Below are 20,005 nucleotides of genomic sequence, written 5' to 3' on the forward strand. Positions count from 1 at the left end.
AGAACTGCATCTTATTAAATCAACGCACAATACGGATTATGTTTTTCTCAGCCACCCACTGCATATCGAGCCGTAGTCATCGTGGAGCTCATACACGCCCGCCTTTCCCACACAGTCGTAGCATCTGCCAATTTGACCCTTCGGCTTACACAATAACCACTATTATTTTTCAACCCCAATAGTGACTCCCTTCCACTGCGAGATGCCACTTTTCTTTCATCTTTTCTTTCAAGACAATGTGATTCTTGACTTCGTGTGGGCCGCGTCCCTCGAACAGAGTAGCTACGGCTGCCGTGCCAAGCGGTCCATTGCACGCTCCGCTCTTCTTAAGTGATTTCGTACGTGTGCAGTGACTTTTTGTGATAGTTAATCTTAAATCAATTAAACATAATTATAATGAACACGTTAATCAATACGCGAAAAAGGCACATTCCCATCATGAATATCCCAAGTATGTATACGAACTGATTTTTAAAACCGAAGAATATGTAACGTACTTATCATTTTATGTATTCCTGTTCAAAAGCGAATCTAAACTATTTAGTTCTGATTTATATACAAGTATATCTATGTTTGAGAGTTCCACGTTCCTGTGAAAGTTTGTTTCTGCTATGTTTAAGTGATATTTTGGTGCGAGATTAGTAACCAGAAATGAAAATGAATAGTTATTTTTATAATATGTTTTCTGTAATAATTATTTTGTTTTAGAGTACGATTCTATCAACCTTTCTGAAACAAACTGTTAGTTGGGTAATGTTCCTTTGACACGGCAATGTAACAATATTGTTAATTAAAAGAAAAAAAGTTTGTGTTTTTCACCTAAGTTTCTGAGTTTTGAAGTCCAATTAACTGTATAACCTGTAAACACAAAATTAATCAGGAATGAACTTTATCTAGAATTTATAGCAAGTATTCTTACTCTAACTACTAATCACAGGCTGTGTTTTGCTTAGCGTTCATCATACTATCTTATCTATACTTCTATACTAATATTATAAAGAGGAAAGATTTGTTTGTTTGTTTGTTTCGAATAGGCTCCGAAACTACTGGACCGATTTGAAAAATTATTTTTCCATTAGAAGCCGACATTATCCCTGATGAACATAGGCTACTTTTTTTTAAAATTTTTTTTTTTTTTTGTTTCATGTGTGTTTTAATGTTTCCGAAGCGAAGCGAGGGCGGGTCGCTAGTATTTAATAAAGTTTAACAAACAATCGTTTATCTGTTAAAATAATTGTACCTAGAAGGTGAACACTAATATGAAACATTTATAAACGGGCACAGGTCAGGTATTTGCTAAAAATGTTACCTCAAAAACAGGTAAAAACAAAAAGCAATTGTCAACAACATAAAATTCAAGTATGAATTTTAAGAAAAATTTGAAAATTGTTATTTATTTTGTGTAAATAAAGTAAGAATCACAACGTATGCGTTACAATTGAGACTTAAGCATTATGTTGTATTAAATAAGATTTGCGCCTATATCATGTAGTGATGTTTATGGACTCCAACGAAAACCTTAGTTTTTTGATATAAAATCACATACTAGATAAACGTCAAGTAATTCGGTTAGTTAAGCGAATTTAATTATTATTTTTCTGGCCTCTGTTGTGATTTTTCGATAAAAAAAATTTCCCAGTAAATGATACATTAAACGGAAGTATAAAGGCGAGCCTAATTCCGTTATGATTTTTTTCTAAATTATCACGCTATGCAGACCGAGAGTTAGCCTATGTTAAATGCTTAAAGAAACTGGTGGCAGGACCTCTTGTGAATCCGCGCGTACCACCACCCTGCCTATTTCTGCCGTGAAGCAGCAATGCGTTTCGGTTTGAAAGGTGGGACAGCCGTTGTAACTATACTTGAGACCTTAGAACTTATATCTCAAGGTGGGTGGCGCATTTACCTTGTTGATGTCTACGGGCTCCAGTAACCAGTAAACACCAGGAGGGCTGTAGCTCGTCGACCCAACTAAATAATAATAAATACAATATTACAGTGGCATTTTATTAATATTTTCTCGTAAAAAACTTCTTAAAATTTCATTTCTTCGTTGATTTTCTTCTATAGATATAAGATAAAATTACGTATTTATAAAATACTTTAATATCAAAATAACCTAAGCACTATTAGCGGTTTTACTGATAAGATTCTCTTCTCATGGTATTGATACTTTAATCCGATGTCAAAATGGGCGAGAGCATATTTTATATGTAGCTTACGTTGTTGTGTCTACAGGGTCCAGTGATTGCGTAATGACCATGTGACCCGAGAACTAGTATGCCTATTTCGCAAATGATAAAAAACACAATGTAGTATTGTATACTTAAAAATATCGTTAGGATATTTTATACAGGACTAGCTGACCCGGCAGACTTCGTAGTACCTCAATCGATAAATAAAAGACCTAAACTTTTGTATAAAATAAACTTAAAACAAACAAAAGGAATACGTCCGACGGGGGACACATCAAAGGTAAAACAAAATTGTTATTTCTATTTAATTCCGAGCATTTTCATATTTATTTAACCTTTTAAACCTTTTCTGGACTTCCACAAATAATTCAAGACCAAAATTAGCCAAATCGGTTCAGCCGTTCTCGAGTTTTAGCGAGACTAACGAACAGCAATTGATTTATATATATATATATATATATAGATTATTAGTTTGTGACTAAAATAATTATGCTATTTTTTTGTTTTCCAGTGTAAATTGTTTCGTACTACAATAATTGCTACTGAAACAGGACTATGATGAGTACTTAAATTAGGTACTTAGATCTTCAACTCTGACCATCAAAATTTTTACTCTCTTCACTTTTATGAACCTACTCTTTTCTTCTATTAATTTTTAATATTTACTATCTTATGCACATAAGTTTCATGACTTATAGAAAAGTTGTCGAGAATCCAGGCAAACGTTTTTGGTTGTGTATGACATTTCCAAATGATGTTATTACTTTAGAACAAATGTTCATATTTACTTATCGCTCTACGATACGAATTAGTACCGTTTAACTCTGTTAATATCGCGCAGGGTAGATTTCAGTTTAAGTGTAAGTTAGTTTAAAGACTTCGACAATATAGCGTGACAAAGTAGTAGGTCTATGTTTGACCTATTAATCTTTTTTTTTTTATTGCTTAGATGGATGGATGAGCTCACAGCCCACATGGTGTTAAGTGGTTACTGGAGCCCATAGACATATACAACGTAAATGCGCCACCCACCTCGAGATATAAGTTCTAAGATCTCAGTATAATTACAACGGCTACCCCACCCTTCAACTGAAACGCGTTACTGCTTCACGGCGGAAATAGGCGGGGTGGTGGTACCTACACGTGCGGATTCCCAAGAGTTCCTACCACCAGTAAATGAACTCGTTAACACTAGAAAACTGAGGGTTCGTCTGGTAACCGCCTGTGTCTAGTTGAGCCGTTTACTCTTTTCGGCTAATAAATTATAAATCAGACACAAAACAATAATTTTAGATTCAGACTAGCCATACTCGCCCGCTTCGCTGGTCATTTAAAATCAACATTATTATTTATTGTCATTATTATTAGGGAGACCACTCATAAATATTAGCCTATCCATTAAGTACATGTATTTTCTACATGGATACCAAGTTTCAAGTCAATCGGATGCATGGTTCAGTACTTATAACGGAACATCCTTAAAAACCACTGTAGATTTATATATTAATATGGATATCAATATAAGTTTCTTTAAAAGCATCTATCTATACTTATATTAATACGTAAAGCAAAAACTTTGTACCCCTTTTTACGAAAATTGCACCGATGAAGGAGTATGTAATTTTCTTCACTTAATGAGAATATAGAGAAGGAGTGCAGAATGTTAATATTTTTTAAAATTATGCCAAAAAAATACATTAAATCAATAAAAAAAAAACATTACACACACTACCATGTATTTGACACACACACGCAGCCATATTGTTTGTATATTAATTATACATATAAATAAAATTGGAGTGTCTGTTTGTAATATTGAAATAACCGCTTTTAACTAAATGCATAATATGAATATGTATACGGTACATACACCAAAATAACATTTTTTATAATTTTTGTCTGTCTGTCTGCCTGTCTGTTTGTTTGTTCCGGCTAACCTCTGGAACGGCTGGACCGATTTTGACGGGACTTTCACTGGTGGGTAGCTGATGATATAAGGAGTATCTTAGGCTACTTTTTTAGACTAGCTTCGCCCCACTGCCTTACCCGCGGTACGACAATAACCGCGGGTAACATCGCGAGACTCAGCAATCAATAGTAAAATTTAATGTTTCCGAAGCGAAGCAAGGGCGGGTCGCTATCAATAATAAAATTTAATGTTTCCGAAGCGAAGCGAGAGCGGGTCGCTAGTAGAGAATAAAGAGAAGGATGGCAGAATGTTAATATTTTTTTTAAAATTATGAATAAAAAATAAATTAAGCCAATAAAAAAAACATTACACACACTACCATGTATTTGACACACACACATGCATACTATTTGTTTATTGTCAAACTTTTCTTATCTTTAAATTAATACGTGAAGGAAAAACTTTGTATCCCTTTTTACAAAAATTGCGCAGACGGAGGAGTATGAAATTTCCTACACTTTTTTTTTCCTACACTTATAGAGAATATAGAGAAGGAGTGCAGAATGTTAATATTTTTTTAAATTATGCCCAAAAAAATGCATTAAATCAATAAAAAAAACATTACACACACTACCATGTATTTGACACACACACGCGTCCATATTGTTTGTATATTGTCAAACTTTTGTTATTGCTTATAATCTGCAGTCAAATTGAGAATAGATTAAATATTGTTTGTCTTCATTAATATTTGCCTAAAGTGTAGTCTTGGCGAAATCTGTGATTATAGAAGTGTAATAAATAATCTTTGACAATAGAATCATAATAGTGTACAAACTTAAAATTTTAATTAATTATAGTCGAATTTCTACTAGGTACCGGCGATCCACTAGTATTTATATAACTAAAACAGAAATTGTATTAGGCAACAGGAGTGAGAATCTTGCATTGCACAAAAGTCACTTTAAATGTCTTTTTAAATTCTTTCATCATCCGCTTGAACATTTTAGAACAAAGGCTGTTTCTATCTTATTAAGAAAGAGCTTGAGAATCTTGAGATTTACCAGTTACATTTTGTATTTCCAAAATTATTATTATATAAATAGACTTTACATGATTTTATACTAGTAATTTTTTTCGTTTTTTTTTACTCAACAAAACAAGAGATAAAATTATAAAATATATTGAAATGTGATGTTTGAACGAATACCACTGATAATGGTTACCCGGAGTGTGAAATTCAGATAACGGTGGAAATTTAATCCACAGGATATATTAGTAATTAATATCCTATTTCGAATAGAAGCTGATTATGACTGAATCAATCACAGCGTCCGAGCAAATGAATACAAAATCCAGTCGAATAATCAATAAAGGATTTCGATTTAGTTCACTTAAATATGAAGTGGAACATTTAATTATAATGTTATAGTTATTGTACTAAGTATATGTAGGGATATAATTATTAGATATAACGAGGTAAGTATTTGCGCATTCTCAGTAATAGTTAGTTAAATTTGATTTTTCGATCTGTGTCTCTGTTAGATTGAGAATTCAGCATTTTTAGTCTAGACCTGCAGATAAGTGCGCGGCTTTTTCAGCTATCACAAAACACCACACGTGATTGCATCTGTCCCTCCCCCCTCTTGAGCATGTAGTGGAAGTTCCGATTACATTGGATTTATGACTATTTTACTGGTGGTAGGACCTCTTTTGAGTCCGCGCCGGTGATTACCACCACCCTATCTATTTTTGCCGTGAAGCAGTATGCGTTTCGGCTTGAAGGGTGGGACAGCCGTTGTAACTATACTTGAGACCTTAGAACTTATATCTCAAGATGGGTGGTGCATTTACGTCTTTACGTTGTGGATGTCTTCCGGGCTCCAGTAACCACTTAACACCAGATGGGCTGTGAGCTCGTCCAACCATCTAAGCCATGAAAAAATAAAAAATCCGTCGCACCGGAGTAGTTGACTGCTTTGTGGTTAAATTAGGCAGGACGGCCGCGCCAACCAAAACGGGCTTTTGATTTGGTCTACAAGTGTTGAAAAGGAATAGTTTCGAGTTAAGGAGGTATCTTTGCCTTTTCATGAGTTTTGTCTCATGCGAGGTTTGGACGTTGGTTGTTGAGAGACAGGAGGTTTTAGTCGGTTCGACTCCGACATGCCCCGCCCTCCATCCCCAGTGAAGGGCGGAAGTCCGGCGATTTCCTCCTGACAAAAAAAAAAGGAGGTATCTTCGGAAAGTGTCATATCACGTAAAGTTCTGCGTCTCTTGGTCTTTTTGCATCAACAGTATTAAACCAACGGTCCCTTAGATTAAGCACATCCCCTTCGATCTTCATGGACGTAGACAGTTATTCTTCGATCCAATTAAAACCTAGCAAACACAGAGCTAAGAATTTCATCTGTATTGTTTTTTAATTCATAATAATTCGGCTGCTCACGTGGAAACTATATTTTTTTATACTCAACTTTGCAGTTTTAATTTTGCCCAACGAAAACAAGTAGGAAGGTCCGCGCTAATGGAAGAACAATAAATTTACTTATGCATTTGCGTTAATAAATGAAAACAAACGGTATCTTAGAGATGCACAGCTCCTGAAAAGTGCAATATCAATGAAACGTGTTCATTGGTAGGTCCAAGAGATTTTGTAGGAAACGTTTCTGATATTGAAATTGCATTATGCACAATAATGGACCGTTCGATATAGAAATTTACAAAATGAAAACACGAAATGAGTGAGTTGCACAGAGTGGTTGGCTTAACATTTATTTATTTCTGAATCATGATTATTGTTATAGTAAAACACAGCTGGCTATGTCTTGTTTTGTTAACAAAAGTAGGTATTATTGTAGTATGACAGTTTTTTACGCTTTTACACGAGTAATCGTATTTTTAGCCCATTCAGAGAAAGAGCGATACGAACTAGCCGGTGTTCGAATCCCGCCAGGGATACCAATTTTTCTTATGAAATAAGTACATAGCTCTTGTTCGTGCCTTATGACGTGTCGTATGGTAGGTACCACCACCCTGCCTATGTCTGCCGTGAAGCAGTAATGCGTTTCGGCTTAAAGAGTGGGGTAGCCGTTGTAACTATACTGAGACCTTAGAACTTATATCTCAAGATGGATGACGCATTTACTTTGTAGATGTCTATGGACTCCAGTTACTCCTTAACACCAGGTGGGCTCTGACCTCGTCCACTATCTAAACAATAAAAAAAATTGTCGCGAAGTAGTAATACGTTCCGGTTTGAAGGGTGGGGCAGCCGTTGTAATATTGAATCATGTCTTAAGGCTGGTAGCGTTATTTACGAAGTTGATTTCTGTAGGCTCCAATAATACCAGTTTTTTTTATTTTCTTAGACTAGGTCACGCTTCTTTCTAAAAATCAAAAGAAAACAAAAATATATGGTGCCGCTGCTACTGGAGCTCATGGGCATCACACTTTCAACGCTGCCGTCCATCACATATACATTACTACCTAGCACCATTAAGCAGTATGCTGGTTACAATATCGCCACCCAACCTGAGTCATGAAATCGAAGCCCCAATTTATCGTAAAAGCGTATTTATCGTTTTGTCAAACAATGTAATGGTGTAAGAAATTGTAAATTTATTTGCCGTATACAAATCGAATTGCTAACGATGTGTACGTCTATGTACAAACAACAATAGTATAACGATTTACGGACAGTCGACTTCATGAGGAGACTGATGCTTCGTAAAGGGTTTTTCGAGGTATACTCCAAATCTACAAAATCTTGATTACATTGTTACCTGTATTTAAGTGGCCGTGTTCATTCCAAGTTTTACTTTATTAAGAATATAATATGTTGTATATTTTATTGTTGACATTTGGAACGTACTTTAGTTGTATTTGATACTAGCGACCCGCCTTCGCTTCGCTTCAGAAACATTAAATTTTATTATTGATAGCTGAGTCCCGCGATGTTACCCGCGGTTATTATCCTATCGCGGGTGACGCCGCGGGGTGAAGCTAGTCTAAAAAAGTAGCCTAAGTTACTCTTTATATCATCAGCTACCTGACAGTGAAAGTCACGTCAAAATCGGTCCAGACGTTCCAGAAATTAGCCGGAACAAACAGACAAACAGACAGACAGACAAAAATTGTAATAAATGTTATTTTGGTGTATGTACCGTATATATATTCATATGCATGTAGTAAAATGCGGTTATTTCAATATTACAAACAGACACTCCAATTTTATTTATATGTATAGATGCACTTTTTTATTAAGTCGACAGCAATATCACAAATGCCTGTACGCAAAGTGATTACAAATAAAATTTAAATTATTCCTAGGCTGCATACGAATAAAGAAACAGAAACGGTCGTGCAGGACATAATCTGTTCAAATCCTTTCAGAGAATCGAACAGCGAGCCGAAAGAGCTATTTCCATTCGAAAAATGTTAGCTGTAAAATATCGAATGTGCTCGACTCAAAGCTAAGTAGGTTTTATGTACTTTTACTCTGGTCTGTCGATGCCTTGTTTTTATTGGACTAGACAGGTGGGTAGTCGAGAGATTATGGTTCGCCTTGAGTTGTATAGCCACCGACTGGAATATATAGACACAGTAACGTGTACCGTCATAGAAACATGAGGCCGAAGACTGAATATAGTGCAACGCCTACCCTATATGCGAGGACGGCATACTACTGCCCATTGTCCGGTATGGGTGATTTAGTTATGATATACAATTCAGCTTACAATTCATATACATACTCCGTTGGCGACAAAGTCATTTTTAATTGGTTGCCCCAAATTTATCTCAGATTTTTAAAGTTTTAGAGCCGTCGATCCTCGTTCTCACTCTCTTCTAATCGAGAGTTGCATACCCTATTCGCATATTTAAAAAAATATTCTAACTTCAATAAAATACAGGGACGAACTTAGTGTCACAATCTCTTGTTTTACAAGCAAATTCAGGTGTGGGGCCTTTGCTGTGTTCACAGTTTCAATACTTAAGCGATTATAAGAATGAAAACAATTCCAGTGAAATTTGGAGCTCAATTTACAACGCTGCGTGATAAGAGTAAACCTAGGGTCATAAGTTCGTAAATTACTTACGCGGTATCCATGTTTAGCGTGCAGTGCAGTGCTGCGAATATTATCCTAAAATTCAGAATAAGAAGAAAATTTATAGATTATTTTAATGAATACATTTATTCCGGAAATACTCGTATTGTCATGCAGTTGGACTGTGGTTAGATCCCGCGGAAAGTATCTATTTTGTTATTTACTTTTTAATTTTTAATTTGTGATTCAAAGTTTGTATTATAAACTGTGTTCAAGAACGATATCCAACAGGATAAAATGAAAAACGCGGTAAAGAAATTTTGGTAATAGCGCTCTTAACGTATTTAAAGTTGATTACTAACATCCTATACGTCGATAGTTAGTGTCTGCTCTGTAAATCGTCGTCGCCCAAAAGGTAAGGCGTCCGGTACATTTTTATCTTGCGATGCAATGGTTTTGGATCCAGCTGGCAGGTACCAATTTTTCTAATGAAATACGTACCTACTTAACAAATGTTCACGATTGACTTCCACGGTGAAGGAATAACACTGTGTAATAAAAATCAAACCAGCAAAATTATAATTGCGTAATTACTGGTGGTAAAACGTCTTGTGAGTCCGCACGGGTAGGAACTACCCCCCGGCCTATATCTACCGTGAATCAGTAATGCGTTTCGGTTTGAAGGGTGGGGTAGCTGTTGTAACTATACTGAGACCTTAGAACTCATATCTCAAGGTGGGTGGCGGCATTTACGTTTTAGATGTCTATGGGCTTCAGTGACCACCTGGGCTGTGACCTCGTCCACCAATCAATGCAACAATAAAAAAAGAATCCATACCACCATCATGAGTATTCAAAATGCCAAAATCATTTTCGGTTAAAAAGATAAGACAGCTGAAGACTTCAATCTCGTTTTTCTAGATGGACGGTGTTATTCACTTTGAGGTTTGGATGGGCTTAATCATCGAATACCGAATAGATAGTCTATTGTAAACAAACTACATATTTTAATAACTGTCCAGTGCTGGTCTAATTATAGTATATATTTTTTTGCCTTCATATGTTGATAGCCTTGAGAGGCTATTTCAGCTTCGCCCTAACGTGTAGGTGAGCTCACAGGGCTCAAACCGGGAGTGTTGCTAATACTGGCCCTAGCAAAAGCAGTGCTTCGCAGAATCTACCACCGGATCGGAAACGTGACCCACTGAGAAGATCCGGCGAGAAACTCAGTGGGCTGTGCCTATGGGTTAAATACAGTATCATAAAGTATACAAACGCTTCGACTATAGTTTGGTAGTAAGTAGGTAAGTACGTGCTGTGCGGGGATACCGTACTAGCATGAAGCAGGTGTGTGAGGGCGGCGCGGGAGCTGTCAGTCACTGACTGTCAATGTCTCCCCGTTGCTGTGTCTCGCTAGAGTCAGTCAGTCGAGTGCGAGCTGCGAGTCGCGACGTGCGTAGCGCCTGCGCACGGTACCCGAGCGCCCGATGTGCGGAGAGGGGCGCGGTGCCGGCGGGACCGGTCGCACGCCGACCTGCCGACCTTACCTACCGTTCACCACACGCACCTAGACTCCACAACTAAACAGTGCATCAACAAACATACGAAAGTGTTTCGTGATCGCAATGGACATTACGGACAAATGCATCCGATTCCCGCAATTGGAAACTGCATTCGCGACGTGAATCATGTACGTACATATGTGTTCTACGGCTAGTGTCCATCGGCGCGTTGTTGACATGCGCATATTAATAACTGTTTAGATCGCGACGAAAAAACTAAGACTCGGCCTGCCCGAACGGCGCGGAGTTGTCAGTCGACAGTGACGGATCCAGTGATGAGGTCGGGGGTCGTAGTTATAAGAAAATCATAATGTTATATCTTTGTGTCGCTACCAATTGTTAGTTATCGTTAAATCGCTTCGTCATTGGGCCAACGAGCCCTGATAAAACTCGAACTACTCATCATAATTTACCTCATTTTTTAATTAATCGGCAATCAAACGAGCCTGTATTATTTACAATCGTTGTAACAACACATGTACTGAAATATATACAACACTTTTCAACGTATATATGTAAGCACTCTTTACATCCATTGCAATGGACAATAGTGAATAACAACTGTTCATATTCATCAGAAGTTGGGCCTGAACACCAATAGTTATTCTGCTGAACAATCTTTGGACCCACTTAGTCAGAGTTAGTTTTCGTTATCTCCTTCGTACACTTTCTCCCGTTGCTAACATCTCCAAAAGTCTAGAAGAACATTGGTTCTCAGGTAGAGTTCGAGAGTAAATTCAGTGTCTCTTTGGGGACCACGACTAAGATGCTCTCAGGATTGAAATTAGCAACACACAATTACTATTAACTAATAATTGTATCTAATTTAAACAAAAACACCTATGCGTTAGGTAAATACTGACATTGAACTTATTTTCGTCTTGAGAGAACCATAGAAACAAAACGAAATTAACGTCGTTGCGAAAATGGAAGCAAATAAACCGCCAACTATTTCTGTTACACTCGTTACCGTCTGTCGCGTTCACAATGCACTATAAATGTAATAAATATTTGCGTACAACTTCGTAAAGCATCTACACGATTTTATTCATTTACATATATAGGAAGAATGAACTTAAGCGATTTGTAATTAATTATTTTTAGGGCATAACGCAAATTAAAGTTTTTTATATACAGTTCTAGACAGACTGAACCCACCCATTTTGGGGCACAAGATTGAAATCTCAATATCTGCTGTCACACCATACGAATTAGATCTAGAAGTTCGCCCTAGAAATAGACAGGATGTTTTTTTTTGGGATCGATTACTGACTGCCGAGTTTTGAGTGATTTATTTGACAGTCTTGGTGGTAGGATCTCTTGAGTCCGCACGGGAAGGTACACCGCCCTGCCTATTTCAGACGTGAAGCAGTAATGCGTTTCGGTTTGAAGGGTGGAAGCCGTTGTAACTATACTGAGACCTTAGAACTTATATCTCAAGGTGGGTGGCACATTTACGTTGTAGATATCTATGGGCTCCAGTAACCACTTAACACCAGGTGGGCTGTGAGCTCGTTCACCCATATAAGCAATAAAAAAGTATCTTTATTTCGAAATAAATACTTTGAGTATCACGCCGCCACGCTGTTAAGTTGTGTACAAATTATTTGTGCTTATTTAATTTATCTACTATTAGATAATGTACTTGTAAATTATGTTTGTATTGATTAAGGGCAATTGTGCTCGAATAAGTAAGTAGACATTTACTTCTAAAGTGTTTGTATTTAAATTTTATAGTACAAAAGTATTATTTAAGTAAATATAAATTAAAAATAAGGTGTTCTTGAACTGTGAACCTGCTTAATAACATCCTGGAAAGATTATATTAGCTTAAAATCATTACTATACTAAATATTTGTGAACGCCATTCCAAAAAAGGATAACAAATCAAATGACTTCATTGCAAAATAAATGCAAACTATTGAGAGTTCAGATCAGGTATAGTTCAGTTCATTAGGTTAATTAGATATATCTTAAATTGTATTTTAAGGTCCGTTCGTTACTTTTAGAAAATATTCCTTAATTATAAAATTTTAACCTTAGTGTACATAATTACACAATTAGGCAAATACACTTTTTAAATTCTCTTTGTAACAAAGGGATCTCGATACACCGTTCGAATCAAATTTGAAAAGCAACTAAACTAACCAAAAAATACACACACAATATTGTAGATAGACCGTACTATCATGTGTTTAGTTAAAATGAAACTCGTTCGTCCCCTAAGCTTATAACAAGCAGAAGTTACGCCTTTAAAATTACGTCCATTTTACATAGAACCATGAACACATTGCCAAAAAAAAATTACGATGCTTATTTATCCTTTGTGTTGATTCTTGGCATCCTTATTGTAGTACACTGACACACAGCTATTGGTTTACAATCTTCATCAGCTCGCCAATAAGAAGGCAAGGATAAGGTTTACGGGCCACGGCCTACGGACAGATGCGTCAAAGGTGCATGCAACGTATTATCAATATTTGCGTATGTCTTGCCATCTCGCTAAATAAGCATCAATTTATTATTATCACCTGCCTTCAAAGCTTTAAACCGTAAAAAATAAAAAATAACAATCTCAATCTGGTATTGTTCTAATAAAATTCATAAATTAACGCTTGACCTATTTACAAACAACTTCGGAAAATCAATTAATTTTTTTTGGATTTGTAATGTCGTTTTAAAACGCACTTTTTAAAACAACAATTTCTAATCTGTCAAAAGTACTTTCGTTAAAATAATATTAGCAATAAATAAGGTATTATCATGCTAAATTGTGATGCGAAATGCTAAATCGTATGTCTCGCTTATAGTGAGTATACGAGTATTTTTTTTTTTTTTTTTTTTTTTATTGCTTAGATGGGTGGACGAGCTCACAGCCCACCTGATGTTAAGTGGTTACTGGAGCCCATAGACATCCACAACGTAAATGCGCCACCCACCTTGAGATACAAGTTCTAAGGTCTCAAGTATAGTAACGACGGCTGCCCCACCCTTCAAACCGAAACGCATTACTGCTTCACGGCAGAAATAGGCAGGGTGGTGGTACCCACCCGCGCGGACTCACAAGAGGTCCTACCACCAGTAATTACGCAAATTATAATTTTGCGGGTTTCATTTTTATTACACGATGTTATTCCTTCACCGTGGAAGTCAATCGTGAACATTTGTTGAGTACGTATTTCATTTGAAAAATTGGTACCCGCCTGCGGGATTCGAACACCGGTGCATCGCTCAACACGAATGCACCGGACGTCTTATCCGTTAGGCCACGACGACTACATAGTGAGTTCGTGGTATTAAACGGAATATTAATTGAAAAGTCGTTAAAAATTAACTTTCAACTATTCATTAAGTATAGCGTGATGTTTTACAGATCTAGGTAAAAGTACTTACTGTTCTAAAACAAACGATTAAAATTGTAATTTTTTCAGGTTGGACCAAAACTCTTGTGGCACCGGGACACGCAGAAGGCAGCAGCGGGTTCGTCGGTACCATGGCACAGGCGGCAGGCTCGCCGCCAAACACGCAGAATCTCAACAAACGCCAGCGTCTCTCGCGTCTCCTCGACAAACTAAGTGTGCAGTTGCAAAACAATAATTTGTACCCACCAACACAACATTGGCCAGCGCTGAACCCACCATTCCAAAACAATAAGCCACCTGCAGATGAGCCTTTAGATCTCTCGGTTAAGCACGAGCAGCCATCGCCGGCCCCCGAGATAACGTATACATGCGAAACTTGCGGCCAAACCTTCACCATGCACGACCGCCTCGCCAAACATATTGCTTCTCGACACAGGAATCGCACTCCGGAGGCGGCGCGGCTATATGAATGCGAGGTATGCCTGAGACGGTTTGCTCGCTCGGACATGCTGACCCGGCACGCTCGTCTGCACAGCGGCCTCAAGCCGTACTCGTGCTCTGCCTGCGGTCAGGTGTTCTCCCGCTCGGATCACCTCGCAACCCACCAGCGCACACACACAGGAGAAAAGCCCTACCGGTGCCCGTCCTGCCCATACGCTGCTTGCCGCCGCGACATGATCACTCGCCACATGAGGACGCACTCAAGGCGACCGCAGCCTGCTTAAGCCAGACTTTTTCGGCAACTTTTTATAATTTCCTATAGGTGTTATTTTAATCAGATCCCTTATTATTATTATCATTATTGTTTTTGGAGACTGAATGATTCATTCCAAAGTTAAAGTATCTTGTTTGTTTTTGATTGGTGTTTAATAAGTATTGTGTGTGTTCAAGAGACCCCGGCTTCTAACCAGTAGCTGACCAGATGATTTTGGTAAGAACGACACATCACATTGCACTATTGAGAATTGCACAGTTAATTTGACTAAGATTACGTTGCTGCCTTGCGATTTTTTTTTTGGCCCAGCGATGTCAAATAAACTGCACAGCGCAATGCGATCTGTCGTCGGTGTGTTTGTAGGGACTTTTGTTGTACCTATTTTTTGTAATTTGTTGCTTTTTTATTTTCATCGATATTGGCTTGGGAACCAATTATGAAGAGGTCATTCCTGCTCTTCTATAATTTGTTGTAATCATTTAACTCAGTACGTGTGCCATTGAGTTTTACGAATGTTAATTGTTTTTGTAAATACCTATTTGTACTTATACCTATAGTTGTATATACATAGTTTTTAAACATAGTTTATGTTTTTGTTTAATCATAGAATAAGCTTGCAGGCTCTTTGTTTATCGCCTAAAAATATTAAACGAAAAAAAAAAAAACTTTTAGCACTATAAGACGTGCTGAGCTTGACTTTACTTGTTATGGTCATTTAATGATTTCTTATTTAATTAGTATCGGGAAAGTAATTGTTGCTTATGTTATAATCATTTTTATATCATTATCTAGGTATAGTTAAGTACTTAAAATACATTTTATGGAATAAGCCTCACAGGCAGGCCATTCTTTTCACATTGTTTTCTATGTTATTTCTATTTCTGAGTGCCAAAACGTTTTGTTTAAACTCGTGAATATTATTGTTAAATACTACTTCCATATAATAGTATTTTCGTGATGAAGAGTAATTTAGTTCTGTAAGTGTAATTATTCAAATATTTAGTAAATGAACATAATACCTGTTAGATGAAGGTTTTTCAATCTCTTTGAAATTAACTCAGGTGTACAATAACTACCTACTTATTATACGACTTACTATACCATGAGGAACATGATTATGTAGGTAGTTAATTTCTATGTGTATTTATAACTCTATACTAACTCTTACTTATAAGAGCTGCATACCAGCAAAATCCTTACATCCTACATAAAGACCAGTCCAGATGTGCTTTAAGCTCCTTCTGGAATGAGCTTCTAAAGCGGAATTCGTAGAATTACATACAAGACATAACTCATGTTTTTTTGCAAAATATGAGAAAATTTCAAAACTATATGTAAATACGTCGTTAATGAATAAAATATCACCACTAATTTAGGACGTAAATAATGACTTTTATAAAAATTACAGATATAAATTTTACTTTTGGCGGGCTGTCGAGTAAGTTTGAGAGTGTTTGACGCTGTTCTATTTACTTAATACCAATCAACAAAAAAATATTTTATAAAAATTTCACAGGAGACCTAATACCAAAAAATCCAAAGACCGAAAGTTAAAGTTTTTATTTGGAAACCAAAGTTAATGGCTATATAATTAGGAAATGAAAACTAATCTTTATTAATATTAGTTTACATAATCAACGGAACACAATGAAATTAAGTAGAGTCTGAAAAAAAACTCACTCGTTTCATTCTTTTGAATTGTTTTTTTAGTAATGTTCACATAGAATTGTTTATAACAACATTGTAGTATACATATAGACTTTTCAATGTTCGGAGTCTGGTAACGTTAAAGTTGATCTTCGTTGCCAGAATCGATTTTTCGAGACAGATCATTTTTATACCGCCTTCATAGGTATACGGCTGGCTTGGAAGTTGCTGGTTACCAACGGTCATGGACATCAACAATGTCGTAGGCACAAAAACAAAGCCACTGTCTACCTACCTATCTATATATCTGGCGGAAATGTTTTCCATTTTTTTTTATTCTGCCACCAGTGTTCTCGTCTGGATGTCTGCTACATACATACAGACGAACATGAAAGACCGCTCGTCATTTAACGTAAGAGTGTAAATAGTAGTTGTATAAATTAAGTCTAGTAGGTTTTAGGATAAGTGTAATAGATTGTTAAAGTACCTATGCTTGTTTACACGACTGGCTCTCTTCACTCGCTTAACGCGTTTTTTTTTTAACTCAATTTTCCCTCAACTTCCAAATTCAGTTTAATAGGGTTTTCACCTTTTTTCAACGTGGTCAATCGAATAAATACTTTACATATCTATTACGCAGTTGTGGTGCTCCTCTTATGGTGCACCTCATTACTAGCCTGCAAGGGAAATATTTTTTTTCTAATGTTTAAATTTCAAAGCAATCCGACGACCAAATCTAGTGTAAGTGCGAGCTCAAAGTGCTTCAAAAATGTTACGTCTTTTGACGGAGCGAATCGAAGTCTTGAATCACTGCACAATATTAGCCAAGCTTATTGCATTCCTACATGATTGGCCAATCGAACTAGTTCCTGTATCGTCCTATCTTACAAAATTTTACCAATTGTATAATATTTAACATTCTAACCACATATTAAATCTACTACATATGTATATAATATACATAATAATAACTTCATTACTTGAAACAATCTGATAAGTTTCATATTTTTTAAACGTATGAATAGTGATTAAATAATTACTTATACTATTATAAAAATATATAGACTGCTCTCAATTAATAATAAAATTTGGTTCAGTAAAATAATGAATGTTGCTCATGAAAGATTTCATCGTTTTTAAGATACTCCTGTTATGATGAAGCATTTATATCGCATTTTAATTTTGTACACAGCTTTAGAAAAATAGGTACATAGGGGTTTGAGATAAGTTAAGTCTACTCGTATTAGCGTTTATGCTAGTAATGTTCATGATTCATTCATCATTCAATTATTCTCGCTCGTCGATAGCCGAAAACTGGATGACACTTCTGAATATATCTGTGTGTTTTAGCGAACGCTCCCTTTATCTCAAACTTTGGCAACACATCAAATTATAAGTAAGTATTATCATTTAAATCGGCAAATTTGCGAAGTTTATAGGCCTAGATCACCTTATTGACTATTGGGAAAAAGAGTTTTTTTTTAAACACAGATCAACTCATTATCGATGTGTATATTAAATCTTTTAAGAATATAAATCGTAGGTAGATTCGATGATACTATAATTAATTTAGTTTAGTAAATAATGTTCTTAGCGGAGTGTTATGCTTTATATAAAAATACTATAATCAAATTTTAATGTTTTGATCTTATAATAAGGGGACGTCTGAGTATATTCATTCGTATTTTTCGATGTAGGTAAGTAGTAGGTACTTCAGGTCTTAAGGATCTCAGTGAGTCAGAAGGATAAGTTTTAAATCAATGTTGTGTATTGTTAATTCGTAATTATAACCTATACTAATAATTGCTGTTTGGAAGTAAAACCATTAGAGGCTACTACGAAAAGTTGTCTGTTTTAGTTATCCAAGTTAACGTTTTCATTTAATTGTCAAACAAGTGCCAGCATTGACTCGAAAACTCGTAAATCGTTTGTCTACTGCTGCACTGCTATGATTTTATTCGCGTATGTTTTTATTTTGCAATGTTTAAGCTGTCATATTTTAGTTGTCAATAAACGTTTTTATTGTCTTTTATCTACTTCATTTTCATACACTCGTTCATTTCAGAAAATGTTGTATCAGCGTCATAATGTTTTTTACTGCGGTCTGAGGACACAGAGTCCCATAGCATTCAACATTAAGGCAACTCACAACCCACAAAGTATCCACACAATTATAATTGAGCGACCATTGTCAGACCAAAATTGTTTAGGTTTTATATACTGTTTGAATTATTGTTTCATAGGTTATATGAGGAATGGTTCATAATCTCTTTTTACCACATATCACACGCCACTGCTGGCTCTGGAATCAACTCTCGTTAACAGTAAACAGTCATCGCTGGTACCTACGTTGGCAATGAAACAATAAAAGATGCCCGTTAAATACTGCTTTTCTTTTCTTCAGAAAATAATAATCGATAAAATCTTTTTTTTTTAAGAAACTACAGTTTTGTAATGTTTCAAAACTGTTTGACCAAGCATAGTTGTTACACTAAAACATTATGCTTTTTGGTCCTATAACTTTTTTGCTATTATTTTTCTTAAGGATATTTTTGTTAAACAATTATACAGAATATAATGTAAGTTTCGAAATTATGCAACGACTTTATGATTCAAATAATCCCTAAAGTTAATTTCGTTTAAATTTTATTTAATATTTAATTTATTTTTATCTAATTGTGTTACTCCAGACATCCATCTTCGCACATTCGTACTTTCGCTGCACGCTTTCGTAGTCATTACCTACTCTGAAAATACGACAAATCTCGATCTGTAAATCTGTTCCTTGGTGGTGACAAAACCGTATAGGTACAAATATTTTCTTCCATCGACTTTGAATCGAGATCAAAGTCTAGATCGTATTACTAGAACAGTTGGCCCCTTCCATCTAACCAGAACGCATTAGTGCCCGGCACAGCAGAAATAGGAACAAGGGTGATTTACAATTTTACAGAACTGTTTTTTTATATACGATTTTCTAAATGATGGTCATTGTCCTATATTTAGTTTGTCCTGCAGGGAAATGCAACACTTTCAATTTCCTTGTTTGATTTTAAGAACACATTTCGAAGAGCGCGTGCTGTGTAGCGACTTGAATGTATCTAGTCGGACACGAATACACCGGGCGTCTTATCTTTTTCTTATGAAGGAAGGATTACTGGTGGTCCGACGGCCTTTCCAGTTTCACAAGGACAGCTTGGCGAGCACGGGCTCAGACAGGAGGGGTGGGATTTGCTAACAGCTACCCGAGCGCCTGCAAAAGGAACCTAACAACTAAAGAGCAGCTGCTTCGCGAATGAATCTACTACCGGATAGGAATTGCGACCCGCTGAGAAGATCCGGCGAGAAACTCAGCGGGCTGACGCACGGGTTAGCTTGCACGACGAACTCTTTGCCGAGATCGACGAGTACGGTTACTAGAACGCCCACGACTGATCCTAGTGTTAGAGCCGAAGACGTGTAATGCAACAGTACTAGGATTTGATTGATCCGTAAGGACGTGTCTAAGACGTCGACGGTGACTGGTTCCTGCTTGATCAGGATTCGGAGAGTAGTCAGCGGCGGCAACGA

General features: G+C 36.4%; 1 protein-coding gene across 3 annotated transcripts; it reads left to right on the forward strand.

Moving 5' to 3' along the window:
• The first annotated feature begins 277 nt into the window (after window positions 1-277).
• Window positions 278-18,467, forward strand: LOC114246255 (uncharacterized). Of its 3 annotated transcripts, none has more exons than XM_089740318.1 (2): window positions 278-451; window positions 14,143-18,467. In XM_089740318.1, the coding sequence occupies exons 1-2, from the start codon at window positions 397-399 to the stop codon at window positions 14,796-14,798; spliced, it is 711 nt and encodes a 236-aa protein (XP_089596444.1). In that variant the 5' UTR covers window positions 278-396; the 3' UTR covers window positions 14,799-18,467. The 3 variants fall into 3 exon arrangements, with proteins under 3 accessions (XP_089596444.1, XP_028034516.1, XP_028034523.1); XM_028178715.2 differs by lacking the exon at window positions 278-451 and adding an exon at window positions 10,481-10,991; XM_028178722.2 differs by lacking the exon at window positions 278-451 and adding an exon at window positions 10,485-10,839.
• Window positions 18,468-20,005: the final 1,538 nt, after the last annotated feature.

This window comes from Bombyx mandarina, chromosome 01, assembly GCF_030267445.1.
Source record: "Bombyx mandarina strain Sakado chromosome 01, ASM3026744v2".
In the NCBI taxonomy this organism is placed as follows: Eukaryota; Metazoa; Arthropoda; class Insecta; order Lepidoptera; family Bombycidae; genus Bombyx; species Bombyx mandarina.